At 37.5% G+C, this 13,424-nt stretch overlaps 1 protein-coding gene across 10 annotated transcripts in view; it reads right to left on the bottom strand.

Moving 5' to 3' along the window:
• CASK (calcium/calmodulin dependent serine protein kinase) overlaps positions 1-13,424 on the bottom strand; it is a 187,283-nt gene that overhangs the window by 67,085 nt on the left and 106,774 nt on the right. For all 10 annotated transcript variants that reach the window (XM_053936059.1, XM_053936063.1, XM_053936065.1 and 7 more), the window contains exons 7-10: positions 6,454-6,629; positions 4,185-4,307; positions 1,768-1,851; positions 114-213 (exon numbers count right to left, since the gene is read on the bottom strand). In XM_053936059.1, coding sequence (XP_053792034.1) covers positions 114-213; positions 1,768-1,851; positions 4,185-4,307; positions 6,454-6,629 — 483 coding nt within the window. The remainder of the gene's footprint in view (positions 1-113; positions 214-1,767; positions 1,852-4,184; positions 4,308-6,453; positions 6,630-13,424) is intronic.

Here is a 13,424-nt window from a genome sequence, read left to right as displayed (position 1 = left end):
TAACTTAATATTCAATTTTATGGAATCTCAAGAAATTAGTAAATACTTGGTACTCTGGTCAGTATGGACTTAAGACATGCTGACTGCAGTAAATACACTTTCTGTTAAAATACCTGAGGAGGTGGGGTCTTCAGAGAAGTCTGGCAGCTCTTCAGGGGGGTCACCATAGAAGGAGTTGAATTTGTGGCTTGACACAGCTGCTAGTACTGCCCCCTGAATAAAAACACCCACAGAGTCTCAATTACACAAAGCAGGATAATGAAACATTTCCAGAGCCCTTGGATCCCTCAGTCTCCTGAGGTCTCTTGTGTGTTGAACTTTTCAGTGAAGAGCAAATATATTTTCTAGTCTTCAGCTCTGCCTCCCTTTTATCAGTGACCATATCTATCAGAAAAGCTGGTCATACACGAATAAACAGTAAAAATATTATTTGCAAGGGGATTCATCAGAACAGTTCTTTATGTGAATGCATTTTGAAATAATAACTGTGAGGCATAAATTCGCATTGTAGTACAATGTAAACTAACTGATCTCTTTATCTTTTCCTCTTACCTAGACTGAGTGGATTAGCAAGAATAAAAATTCACTATTTAAAGCAAAACATTATGTTTTTATTTTAGAAATTGTCATAATTTGACACTGACAGCACTACAATACTTTGACACCCATAATGCATCAATATAAAAATAACAGTTATTCAGAATCACAGAGTCCTAAAATGAGCATTACAGGGGAATTTATAGACCCAGAAAAATGGTTACCTCCTCTGACATATATTTACTTGTTCAAATAAATTACACTTTAACCACTCAGGTTTTAATGCCTCACAGTTATGGAAGTATGGATGAATTTCATGAAACATACTGCAGAACAGTGCTTTGGATAAAATGGCATAAAAAAAAAAAAAGTATAAAAGCTCAGGAAACTAAACAGAGTGGCCTCCCCAGGAAGAAATCTGGGAAATATCTGAAATTGCACCTAGAACAGGAATCAGGTCATATTCTAAAATGTACTAGATAGCATTTTAATGGAAATGTTACCTGGGCATACAAACCCTCTAAGAGAATAGGCTGCTCATGAACTGTGTCATCTGCTCATCCTCAGCTACATTAAACTTTTGCAAAGCAGCAGCTCAGTGTGAATACCTGATTCTGAGTTTTATTAGAAATTGTAAAACAGCCTATGAACTGTAATGCTCCATGTTTCTGTCACAATTTTCTGAACCTTTCAGTGAATTCAGAAATGTTCTGTTAAACGTTCCATGACAAGAACAGAAGGAAAACCATATTGTTTTGGGCTAAAATGTTAACATTCTTTTCAATATGGCTAAGAAATAAACTAGTATGTAGTTAAACATAAATAGGATAAACTGAAGAATACGTATTTGTTCTTCTTCAACAAAGACATCAAAAATTACTATTATTAGTTCCTTTTATTATAAACATAATACAATAATAAAAAGTGATTGCATGATTCTCTCCAGTAATTTGTATTATACAAAATTACTGAATTAAGATGAAGACCTCATATACACCTTGGTTGATACCAGACAATTTGCACTGAAATTTGAAAACTATGCACTAAGAAAGAAAGGACAAACAGCCTAAGACATAATTTCAATAAACATCTGTGAAGTACTGCTGCAACTTTTTATTTTATTGCTAACTGCAAAGCATGGGATTTCTCTTAGCAGTTTTTAAATGAATCAAGTATCACACAAAATTCAAGCTGTGTAATAATATTGTTTTAACACTACATTCAGTTTACCTTTAGTTTTCGTCTTGCATTGAATTTTCTCAACTGTTCTACTGTTTCTGGAAGATGAATCTTGTATGCATAGCGATCTCTCTCCTTGAAAAACCCCACAAGAAACAAACCAAAAGAACATTAAATACAAGCTTTTAATATCCTCTTGACACTAAGAAATGAGACAAGAAAAGTACCAACTCATAAATATCCTAAGGAGAATGAGGATTTGTTGCAACTTAAGGAAAACTTCCAGAAATTAAGAGGGATTAAAGTACTTTGACAGAATTCTTAACTTGGGCCAAGGATATTTTTTTTGTAATTGTTTCCCACCTTGTACTAAGACCCCAGTCTTTTGTTTTACTGTTGTGCTGTCAGTCTGTGTCTAGAACTGAACTTTGAAGCATAAAGTAGTTCTGCTTTTTGGAATTCACAAACCTTAGTGAAGGAACATGTTCAAGCACTCTTTGACAGGGTGCTGGATACTTCAGGTGAGTTTGGGAGGCGGGGTACATGTCCAACAGGGCAGGAAGTGCCAACCCAATGCAAGCCGGGAGATGGTACAGGAAGAATTCTCCATTGTAGGTGCAGATGAAAAATGTGCCAATGAACAATTGCAGTGACAGAAGGGACAAAACTTGCAGCAGCCATCTACCTTTTGCCCCTGAAGCTATGTAAAATCATTTATTTAATGTGTTTATCACATTCTTCTCCTGAATCAGAGTGAAACCACAGCAGTCCCTCTATGGCACTAAAGATGTCTCTGTCTCATGCTGTATTTGCTCCTGTCTATAAATGGTTTAGAAAGCTCTGAGTCAGCAGAGAAGGCAGTTTATTGTTGGCAAAAATGAGAGGACTGACTGGTAGAATGCCTGGCAAACAAGTTGTTATAAACTAAACCATGTCACTTCCAACAAATAACTACATGATCAGAAAGAGACCACAGACACCAAAAGTGCAAAGCTGCACAGGCAGAGCTTGCGCATGCACATTGCAGAATTGTCCTTTTAACAAACCTAAATAGCTCAGTTGCTCAAACAATAAAAAATTACATGTTTTCTGCCAAAATGACCCTCAACCAAGCTTTAGCTTTGGCATCTCAATGTAGGCATGCTCTCAAAGTGAAGAAAAAGTCCAATTACAAGCTGGTAAAACCAGATCACCTGTGTTTGTATGATATTCTGGGATTCCAAAACACGATGTTCATTTCCATACCCTTTGATATTTGATACACTACATATATCCCAGACCAACAGACACAACTTTGGCTCTTTTTAGTAGAATGGTTTGAACCTGAAGTTTTCCAACACACAGAATAACTGTCTTTCTTAACCACTGGCATTTCTGAGAGGTGAACAGTCCTGACCTCCTCTGATGAGCTAGGCCATTCTCCAGCTTGGAATATAAGAGTCAAAGGCAGAAAGAGAGCAGAGAAATGAAGAGTGACTCCATTCACAGGTGGTTACACCATTTTTACTTGGAGGGAGAAGAGCATATGATCCTGCTTTTCCCAGGTTCTTTCTTTGTGGGTTTCTCTTTGTCTCATGTAGAGCATAAAGAGAGTCCAGCAGCAGACACCAGCTCAGTCCCCTTTCAAAATACATGCCCTGTTTAAGTTAATGATTTCATGACTCTTTCTACCCTGGACACTCACTATAGAAAAGCAAAGGATAACTAAGAAAATAGTTAATTCATCAGCTTCCAAGAAAATACAGTGCTCTGAACCAGCACTTTTCACCTTTTAATTCTGCAGCCCAACCCATCACTCTCCGACCCAAATGTTTAGGACATACACTAGTGATGGACTGCTGAGGAGCTACAGGTGTATTTTCTCCTGCTTTTGTTGTAAACCTTCAATGTGCAGCAACTATTCTTCCACTGGCTTAAAGTGTGTTGTAAATTCTGCCATCACTGAAAAATAGTTTGATTACCAGATGTCATATAATTTTATGCAGTCACAGTGGCCCTGGAGCAACACTCCACTACTTCCTTCCCTTTTGGTGGGATATTTTCAAGAATCTAATGTAAGGAAGCAGCACAGTTCAGTAACATAACCTACAGCAGTAGAGTGCATGGCTACATGAGTAGCAGGAAAAGAGGTTTAGATATGACTGAACAAAAAGGAGATCAGAAATTACTTCTCTGGAGTTTGAATGCCACAGAAAGACACATTAACACCTTCTTTAAGCTTTATGCTATGAAGCCCTACTCCCTGCACTCTGGTGCTGCTGAAGATGTCCAGCTGAATTTGCTCTTAAGCAAGAGTTTAAGCCAGGCAATTATCAAAATCTCAGGCTCTAGTCCTAGAAAGCATTTAAAGCACATTATCCCACATTCTGTACAGTTCATGTCTACTTTGAAAAGCTCATAAAAACAAAGAAATCCATGTTTTTCTCCCTTAAATAGGAAAGTAGCGTGTAAACAGCTGCTTTTACTACCTTTAACCAGGGGTGATTCAGTGCTTCATACACTGTTATCCTCTCTGCTGGATCCAGCATAAGCATGCGGCGCACCAGATCTTTGGCACTTTCAGAAATATGGCTCCATTGCCTAGGATTCATCTGATTATGAGCAAGAAAAAAAATTAAATTAGTAGTAATAAGAATGGAGAAAAGAACCTAGTGTTTATCTACAATAATTGCAGAGATTTAACAGTGGTTGGTGCTTGCAAACATTTCCATGTAATGAATGTAAAAGGAAGTTTCTAAGGGTTTTAATAACTTGTAAAAATGGAACACTGGTTGCTACTGAAATGTCACAAAAATTGAAAACATAAACCCTGACATGTCCTTAGTATTATGTTATAATCACAGTGTAATTTCTACCTACTCTACATTTTGCTCAGATAAAACTGACCATTCACTAGATAAAGCAAAAAATAATTAAGCTCTCTTTAACTGCTAATGACACATATGATAAATTCAGAAATTAAATCTACTCCTGCAATCAATATATGGCAAGATAATTTATCTGCTTCAACCCACAAGTTCATGCCAGTGATTCTGGGTAAGAAGGGAGTAGAGAATGCCTGTTGTGAACTACTCTGGTGCTGAAGGTGCTATGGACAATGGCTCTTTCCAATAAATTCCTTTCAACTTCACACCAGGTAAAGCTTTCCCACTAGGGAAAGGAAAATGTCCTTTTCCTTCCTTTCCACAGGAAAGCATAAAAGGACAAGGCAACACCAGCAGTTGTAACACTTTCAGAGTAGAACTTTAGGAGATACAATGTGAAGGATGATTTAGACTATAGTTCCATTTTGTGGATATATGCAGGTTTGTGCCCACCCAGTCAAAATGATGGACACCTGATAAAACCATACCAAAGTAAGAAAATTCTTTATGTGATATAAAGGATTATATCCTTAAGGCATTTCTAGTATTTCTTTAAATTATGAAGAAGCTAAGTTTTATTTACATGATAGACAGCTAACTTTACAAAGTACTAAATGCAAATTCAAAATTATAACCACACTCTTTTCAGTGTTACAATCTGGTCATTTAAGGAGGTCCATTTTATTTTACATCAGTCTTTACAAAAAATGATCACTTTGAATCGGGGTACTCAGCAATGTTATCTGGCTATGAAATGCACATTTACAGCTGTGACTTAATTTCTTTTTCAGCTCTAATGAAATTAAGATAATTGCAAATTTGACAGGATTTTCCCTGAATAGACAAATTACTGTGGAAACAGGAACAGAAAAGGAACTAAGAGGACACAATGTACTAGCTGTAACTTTTTTCTTTTTTAAAAAGGGAAGTCAACTTGTATCCTTCAAAAAGGCTTTAACTGCTTAAGAGATTCCATAAAGAAATCTTCCATAAATGAAATATCTGTCAGTCTGTGCAATCCCAAAACAAGTGCCATGAAGAAACACTGCTGTTTCTAGGATTATAATTTAAAAAATGAAGTATGTGCTCCTGACCAAGTACAGTAACACTGCTGTCACTTACATTTTAGCAGACTGTTAAGGTGATATAATAAATCAGACTATCAGACAGCTTTGGGAGTTTCCATTCATAATTTGCTAATGCACAGCTCATGTATGACCTTGGTTCCAAAGCACAGCAAAGCTGATCTTAGGCAAACCCACAGAAACAGTGAAGTTGCAGCTTTAAATTTGTCTCCACAATGGTCTGTGGGATGATGCTGTGACAGCTTCTCTTGTGTGCACACTGACCTGCCCTTGGCTGTGAGTGGCTCCTGTTGAATCATCAGCTGCACTTTACTGCACACTGTACTAAGAAGAAAAATGCCTGCCTGCATTTGTAAAATAACATGCATTGCAAAATAACATTTTGTTTTAAACTGAGGCAATATGATGATGATGATGATGAATATTTATGACACTCTGTTAGTTGATCAAAAATTTTAAATGGCTAATAAATCTGAGGTTACAGTATGTTCTAATTCACAGCTAAACCTCTTGTCTTTCTGCTGGGCTCAATGTACAGCTAGGGGCTGCTTTTAACACCAATTTATTATTTCATCTGAGCAAATATTTCCATATTCTAATTCCTAACAATGACACAAAATACATCAGGTGCAAGACAGACTGGGGAGGGGAAAATCATCTCTCTTCCTGTGCGACAGATATCCATAAGTTTTACATTTGTATCAGGCTAAATATAAATATCAACTTTCAGAAATGTTACCAACAGAGCTCATCTCACAGGAAAAGGATTCATGTATGCTGTCATTTACCTTGTATTTGCCTTTAATAATGCCTTCAAATAATCTTTCCTTGGTTCCATAAAAAGGCAAACAACCACTTAGCAGGATAAACAGGATCACACCACAACCCCAAACATCTACAGGCTTCCCATATGGTTCTCTTTTTACCACTTCTGGAGCCATAAAGTGAGGTGTTCCTACACGTCCTAAATGGAAATAAAAAGAAAATTGTGTCAAAGTGATGTGTGTCAAACATGGAAATGAAGAATATCACTGCATTGAAGAAAACCAGTTTTAATACATTTTGTTCATGGTTTAAAGCTTTTAACACAATTCTTTTTACGTTATGTTTATATTTTTATATATGTGTAGTGAGATAAATCAGCATTTTCCCTTTTGCTTAATTTTTACTTTTATAAATTGAGGAATAGTCTACCTGAGCTGGCAGAATGTGGAACAAGACTTGTAAGAGCAGTGGGACTCTTCAGTGAAACTTGCCATATGAAAGTAAACCCATCAATTTGGACAATCTTTGAAACAGGAATTATTTAGAGAGCAAATACAAAGATACTGTAGAGTTCTAGTCCACACTGATAACTTGAAAAAGCTGCATCTAAATTGGCAAGAGCAGGATTTCGTCTGATGCTCTGCCCATACCTTGGCTGGTCTACTGAAACTGCCAGCAAAAATGCAAAATGCCAGCAAATGTGTTATTCATTTATTTGAAGAGGGCAGTATCTTACTGCAGATGAAAAGATAATGCTAATTTGTTTCATAAAGTGCTTTCATTGAGTGCAATTAATGTTTTCCTATGAAAACAGAATTTATTCAGTACCAAATGATCTTTTGAGCAGATAAAACTGATTAGAATAACTTAATTAAATTTCTATGTAACACATTAAGGCAAATAAAAGCAATAAACATTTTACCTCTCCTTATAAATGTTTCCCATTATAAAGAGTTTTGTTTCCATTGCAAAAATTAAGCTTGGAATGCTCAGGTTCTCACTGACACTTACAAACATTGTAGTCTCTGGACTACCCTGGTTCCACCAGAAAAAGAACATCAGTGTAGCAAACTTTCACCACTAGTACTTCCTTCATAAATTATTGTTGCTTATTACAGTGGATTTCAGAGGCTCCATTCCAGGCCTGCAGCACCTGCTGGTTAGGAGAGCCTAAAATGCAGCCCAGAGGATCTGAGGTGTTTGCAGGGCACGTATTTAACTCAGTCTTGTCTTTGTAAAGAGACTCCTGCTTGATTAGCCTGTCCTGCTCACCCTCTGCACAGGAGTCAGCTAAGTCACAGCACTCAGAATAAACACCTGGGGGACTATTTGGACGTGGCTTCCTCAGTAAAGACCATCCCTTGGTTATCCCACCTAATCCAGGAATATGATCTGACATATTTTTTTAATTAGTCCTTTTTTGCATCTAAAGGATTAAAATATTGTCAGAAAGCAGCTTTTCAACCATACTCTTAAGAAAAAACACCACCATTGTCAAACTTCTTCACATGGCTTTCTATTAAACCTTTTCAATCCCAGTTTATCAGGGAATTCCCCTGCCAAACAAATGTTAGGGATCTGTCTGTGACAAAGAGATGTTACCTCATCACTAGGCCAGGCTGGCATTTAAAAAGTCCCTGTAGCCCACGCTGACCTGATAGCAAAGGGGCAGTTCCTTCCTGAGCTAAAAAAGAATAAACCACCAAGATGCTGCAAGTCCAGCATCATCCTTCATATCACAGGGGGAGGGAGGAGGAAGGACATTTAGTCTGGACAGAGAAAGAGATGCACATGGAGAAAGATGACTCATTCTTCTTGTGGGCTGTACACACTTTGTAGATGTATGGCATAATTTCAGCCTGAGAAACCTCAAAGCCAAATCTCCAAGATCACATATATGAGGTACAGAATTATCTCCTTAGATGACTCTCTCTCTTTTAGATGCCTGGTGGCAGGGAAGACAAAGAAAATGGAAATCATATACACACATCCAGTATGCATAACTTACTGTAATTTTTTTTTTGCCTTTTTTATGTGCCTAGAAATTTATATCTATAACGTTTCATCTTTTTTTTTTCCCTTTGGATGCCACCATTGGTGACAGGAAAAGCATCAACATTTGCAGCTCTGCATCAGGTTATGCCTGTGCATAAGCAGCAACACCTGCCTGATCAAAGAGCATTTTTCTATCCCTCAGACTGCTCACGTGATGTTCGTGGTGTACCTACCATAGACTGGAAACCTTTAACTCAGGAGATCATCAGAGACCACAGAGCAGCCTGGCTCACCCAAGTCTTGTCTGTTCTCAGTGGGAACTTCCTGAGACTTGGGTGCAAAGGAACTCATTGCAATTTTGGAGCAGAGGTAACCTTTCTTGCTTGTTGAAAAAAAAAATCTTTTGTGGTACTAAAACACACTTAAATATTTTTCACCAATACAAATGGAAAATTCTGCCTTCCCACCATGCTTTGTAATTGCTGTTATCAGATCTGACAAGTGTTGAAAAGAGGGATTACTCCGAAGACAAACAGGAGAAATCACCAGAAGACAAAATATCACATGGGGTAACAAGAGATTTAAAAGAGGCATTAAGGTACCATTGTCTGGATAAAGTAGCTAATGAAACCATGAACCTTACATATCAAATGATATCTAAGTTGTGTTAATGTGTATTTTCAACAATTATGTACACCCCTTTCAGCTCAGGAACTTTCTGTGGTTTCAGTAAAAAATTGCAGAGGTGAATATGGTACAAAAATGACTGTGTGCTGTGAGAACAATGCTTAAAGGTTTGGGTTTTGGCTTTGGGTTTTTTTTGTCAATGCACTTAAGTCTGCTGGACATTTCAGTGGAGGGTAACCTACAGAACATCTTGTATCCTTGCAAACAATTACATTTTCTCCTGGTGTAAAGAGTGTATTTAGCAGCAATACATGCTATAAAAGCAATCCAATAGCATGATGGAGTGTAGGAATTTAGGTGTCAAGGTGCTGGCACTGGGGCTGCAGGGGTGGTCTCTGTGAGGAGGGGCTGGAGCTGCCCCATGCCAGACACAGACAGTTCCAATGGGATCACTGCAGGGCACAGCTCAGCCCAGCAGTCAGGACAGTGGTGTTGCAAGGAAAGTGTGTGTAAGAAAGGGAAAAAAACCTGCCCAGCAAGTGAGCAGTTTGGGAACTGCCATTTCCCATCCTCCCTGAACTACCTAGGGCTGGGTGGTGAATCGGAAGTGAGGGGGTGAAGCTGAACCTGGGAAGGTGAGGAGAGGAGGTGGTTTAATTTTTGCCTTTGCTTCCCACTATCCAAATCTATTTGATACTTCAAAGCTTGTATTTTGCTTCATCTGGTGACATCAGAATGTGAGGCTGAACCTTCACTTAGTGCTCAAGTGCTCTTACAAACAGACAAGTGATGGCCAAAAACCAGTCCCTCTCTGATCATCACACAACTTTCCAGTCCCCTGGAAGTTAGGAGGTGTTTCTTCCATCAGAAGTAGAAGAACTTGATCTTTGTTGGCCTGGTCCAAACCCAGGACAGAATAAAAATCCACTCTGATGAACTGCTTGTTGCGGAGCAGAAGGAATAGAGTGGTTTAGTAAAAGGAAACACAACACAGCTGTTTAAGTCCCCACCAGGCTGCTGCCAGATGAAAAATGGATGTTACTTAAAAGCAAAGTGAAAAATCAGTGCTACTAAACCCTAATACTCACTTTTAAATTTAAAATGAGAACTCCATAAATACAAAAGAAGTGAAGAAGAAAACTAGGCTAGGTTAATGAAATCCTGTCATTTACCACTGCTAGATTATAATTAGTGGAAACAGAGACAGGTTTGGTTTTGTTAATGCTGATTACAAGATCCCAATACTTTAGATGAGAGGGATGAGGTGGATATTTGTCGTAGGTACATTCTTCTTTCTTTCAGGATTTTTCATAGAGGAGCACAAAGGAAAGAAAGAGAAAACAATTTCTATTTCTGCTCCTTGTTTTTCTCATGTGGAATGTGTTTGGAGAATTGTTTACCTGGAGTGATGGCTTGATTGGATTCTGGTGAGGATTGTTTGAGCCTGGTGGCCAATCAGATCCACCTGTGGCTGGACTCTCAGAGAGGGTCACGAGTTATGAGTTAGTTAGATATGGTAGTTAGAACAAGTAGGTTTGTAGTTTTAGTATCTCCTTTAAATAGTATATGAATGTATTATAGCATAGTTATAATAAAGAAATCATTCAGCCTTCTGTACTGGAGTTGGACATCAGCATTTCTTCTCACTGGGTTCACCTACATTTACAATAGATATTTATGGTGGTGAAAATCACAATTTTATGTCCATGAAAAAGCAAAGCCAGAAGAAGCAGAAACTTAAGTGCTTGAGACTGAACTGTCCAGTCAAACAAGATTAAAAAATGCATATATATGTGTACATATGTATTGGAATTTTAAAAAGGCTATAGTAGCTTGTGGGCAAACTGTTACCCTTGTGACCACTCCACTGGGTTCATCAAAGGCAAATGATGATTTTGAATTTATTCTAAAAACTGACCTGAGCAAGGACTATTGAGCTGCACCTTTGAACTGAATTTAGCTCAGGAAAATGAACAAAGTGCACACATGAACTTACACAGATGGGGAATTTTCCTATGTTGAAACTACAAGAACTGTAAGGAATATCAGTAACAGCATAAATACAGTCAACAGACAGCAAAGTTGTCTAAAACCTTGGATATTCACTGCCCTTTAGATACAATATCACTTCTGCTGAAAATTATTTAGTAGAAAATCTGCCTTCTAAACATGTCCAGTGTAGAATATAAAAATTCTTCGCAACAGCTCAGTTTTAAAATATTTTAGAAATTTTCGAATTTTCTTTGGTATTTTGTGAGAAAGTCTGCACCTTTTTGGAGGTAGTTTGAAAAAGAACAGTAAGCAAAGGTACTTTTCTCTGAAACAGGTAACTTCTGTCTTCCACAGGCTTTTTATTCTTCAGATTATAAGCACACTCATGGATATATTCAAATGACTGTGCATGAAAAAACATTTTAACTGAATATAGATCGCATGCATGCACACACAGAGGATTTTTAGTTGTATCCATATATGAGAAGAAATCATATGGAAGACCGGAATCTTATTTCTAGAGGTAAATTTTCTTACCAGCCAGTTTTTAAGGCATGTTGGCTGCCTGTAAATTTAAAAAGTTGCTAATTTTGCTGATTTTTCCTGTGGATAAACAGAGAGCCTCAGTCTTCAGGTGCTGTCAATCTGACATCATTTACAAGCACTAAAGATAAATTTTGACTTACCTTTGGTAATTTAGTTTCTATGACTCTTTCCATATTATTCCAGACAATAGGGCTATGCTTTCCACAAGAAGAAGAGTATATACAGAGACCCAATCAGATTTTGTCATCCCTAAGGCAGGGGATTGATGACCAAGATATCAGAAGGAGAGTCTTTCAACAGCAGTAGTATCTGAACGATGTATAAGGAAACAACTGGAACAAATAATTTTTAGGAAAAAATATGTGAGGTACTAATAAACATCACCATCTGACCTCTCACAATAGTGTAATAAGAAATATGATCACAAATTAAGGTGTTTCTAAAAGAGTGGGATGTCCAGAATAATGTGGAAGGAATCAAAGAATCACACACAACAGATCAGATAGAGCAGTACTTTACTACTATTAATTCCTTTCCACATTACTCCAGACAATAGAGATGTTTAAAGCAGGTCTACAGAGAAGATGAGTAGATTAAAAAAAAAAAGGAAAAAAAGGGGGCAGAAAAAGGGGCAATTCAGCTTCAGCACAGAAGATTGTCTGAAGAAAATGTGTTTAAAAGATGCATCAGCAGACAACTGGACCACTGGATATGAGTGTCCAGAAAACAAACAAAGCAAAGCTCACATGTTAACAATACAAATTATAATTTATTCAATGGCCTTTTCTGCCATAAATCTATAATGGAGGAAGTAAACCTATATAATTTCTCAACACATTAGTCTCCTGTAAGCACTCTCAAATCAGCCCAGATGTGAAGTGGAATTTCTGTGAGACAGTAAATCACAGCTGTATCTTTTAAATAAAATAAAATCTCTTCAAGGTAAAGCCATGAAGGGACTCACATTCTTTTATTTTTCAGGAAAAGAAGTGAAAACACTACCCTGTAAGAGAAAGAAGAATAGTAGTGCGGGATCTCAGCTCAAAAAATTTTACTTCTCTTTGGAAAACAAATGAAAGCTTTGAAATACCAATCAGACACTGATGATGAAAAGGAAAAAGTGTCTGCGCAGTATAAAATCCCTCCAACATTAAAAACAAACAAAAAAGAAGTTTTCTAACCTGGGGTTTATAAAACCACCAAGATTCAGTTTGGTGAAGCACTGAAGATGTTGCCCAGAGAGGTGGCAGATGCTCCACCCCTGGAGACATTCAAGATCAGGTTTCTCTGAGCAACCTCATCTAGAGGAAGGTGTCCTGCTCCTAGCAAAAGGGTTGGACTGGATGAGCTTTAAAGGTCCCTTTTCAACCCAACCATTCTATGATCATTTTTACATTGGTGAGAACAAAGCAAAAAAAAAAAAAAAAACTTTAAAAAATTCTGCCCCTCTTCCCCCCATTTCATAGTCTTAATTAGAGGGAAATTTATGGCAATGCCTTCCTTTGCTGTTTTTGTATAAGTCTGAAAACACAGCTCACAAGGAACCAAAAGCACTTGGTATTTATGTGCTGTACTGCTACTAAGAACACATAAGATGTTTTCCAGTAAGATGATAATTTACATTAGGATACTACAGGATTTTGAGGCAGCCTAGGACATGTAACTAATAATATATGAAAATTAATACTGGACTGGATTAGCATTATGCTATCTGTGACATTTTGCTGCTGAAGGTAAAAAGTGAAAGGCAGTTAACTATCCCCAGATAAAGGATCTCATCCTCCTTAGGTCTATACAGTTGTCTTTGCACTAGCTGAAACCAGGAGAAATTAAG

The sequence above is a fragment of the Vidua chalybeata genome, chromosome 2 (assembly GCF_026979565.1).
Source record: "Vidua chalybeata isolate OUT-0048 chromosome 2, bVidCha1 merged haplotype, whole genome shotgun sequence".
Lineage (NCBI taxonomy): Eukaryota > Metazoa > Chordata > Aves > Passeriformes > Viduidae > Vidua > Vidua chalybeata.
The sequence above is the reverse complement of the archived record's forward strand: the minus strand, read 5'-3'. Positions and strand labels throughout refer to the sequence as shown.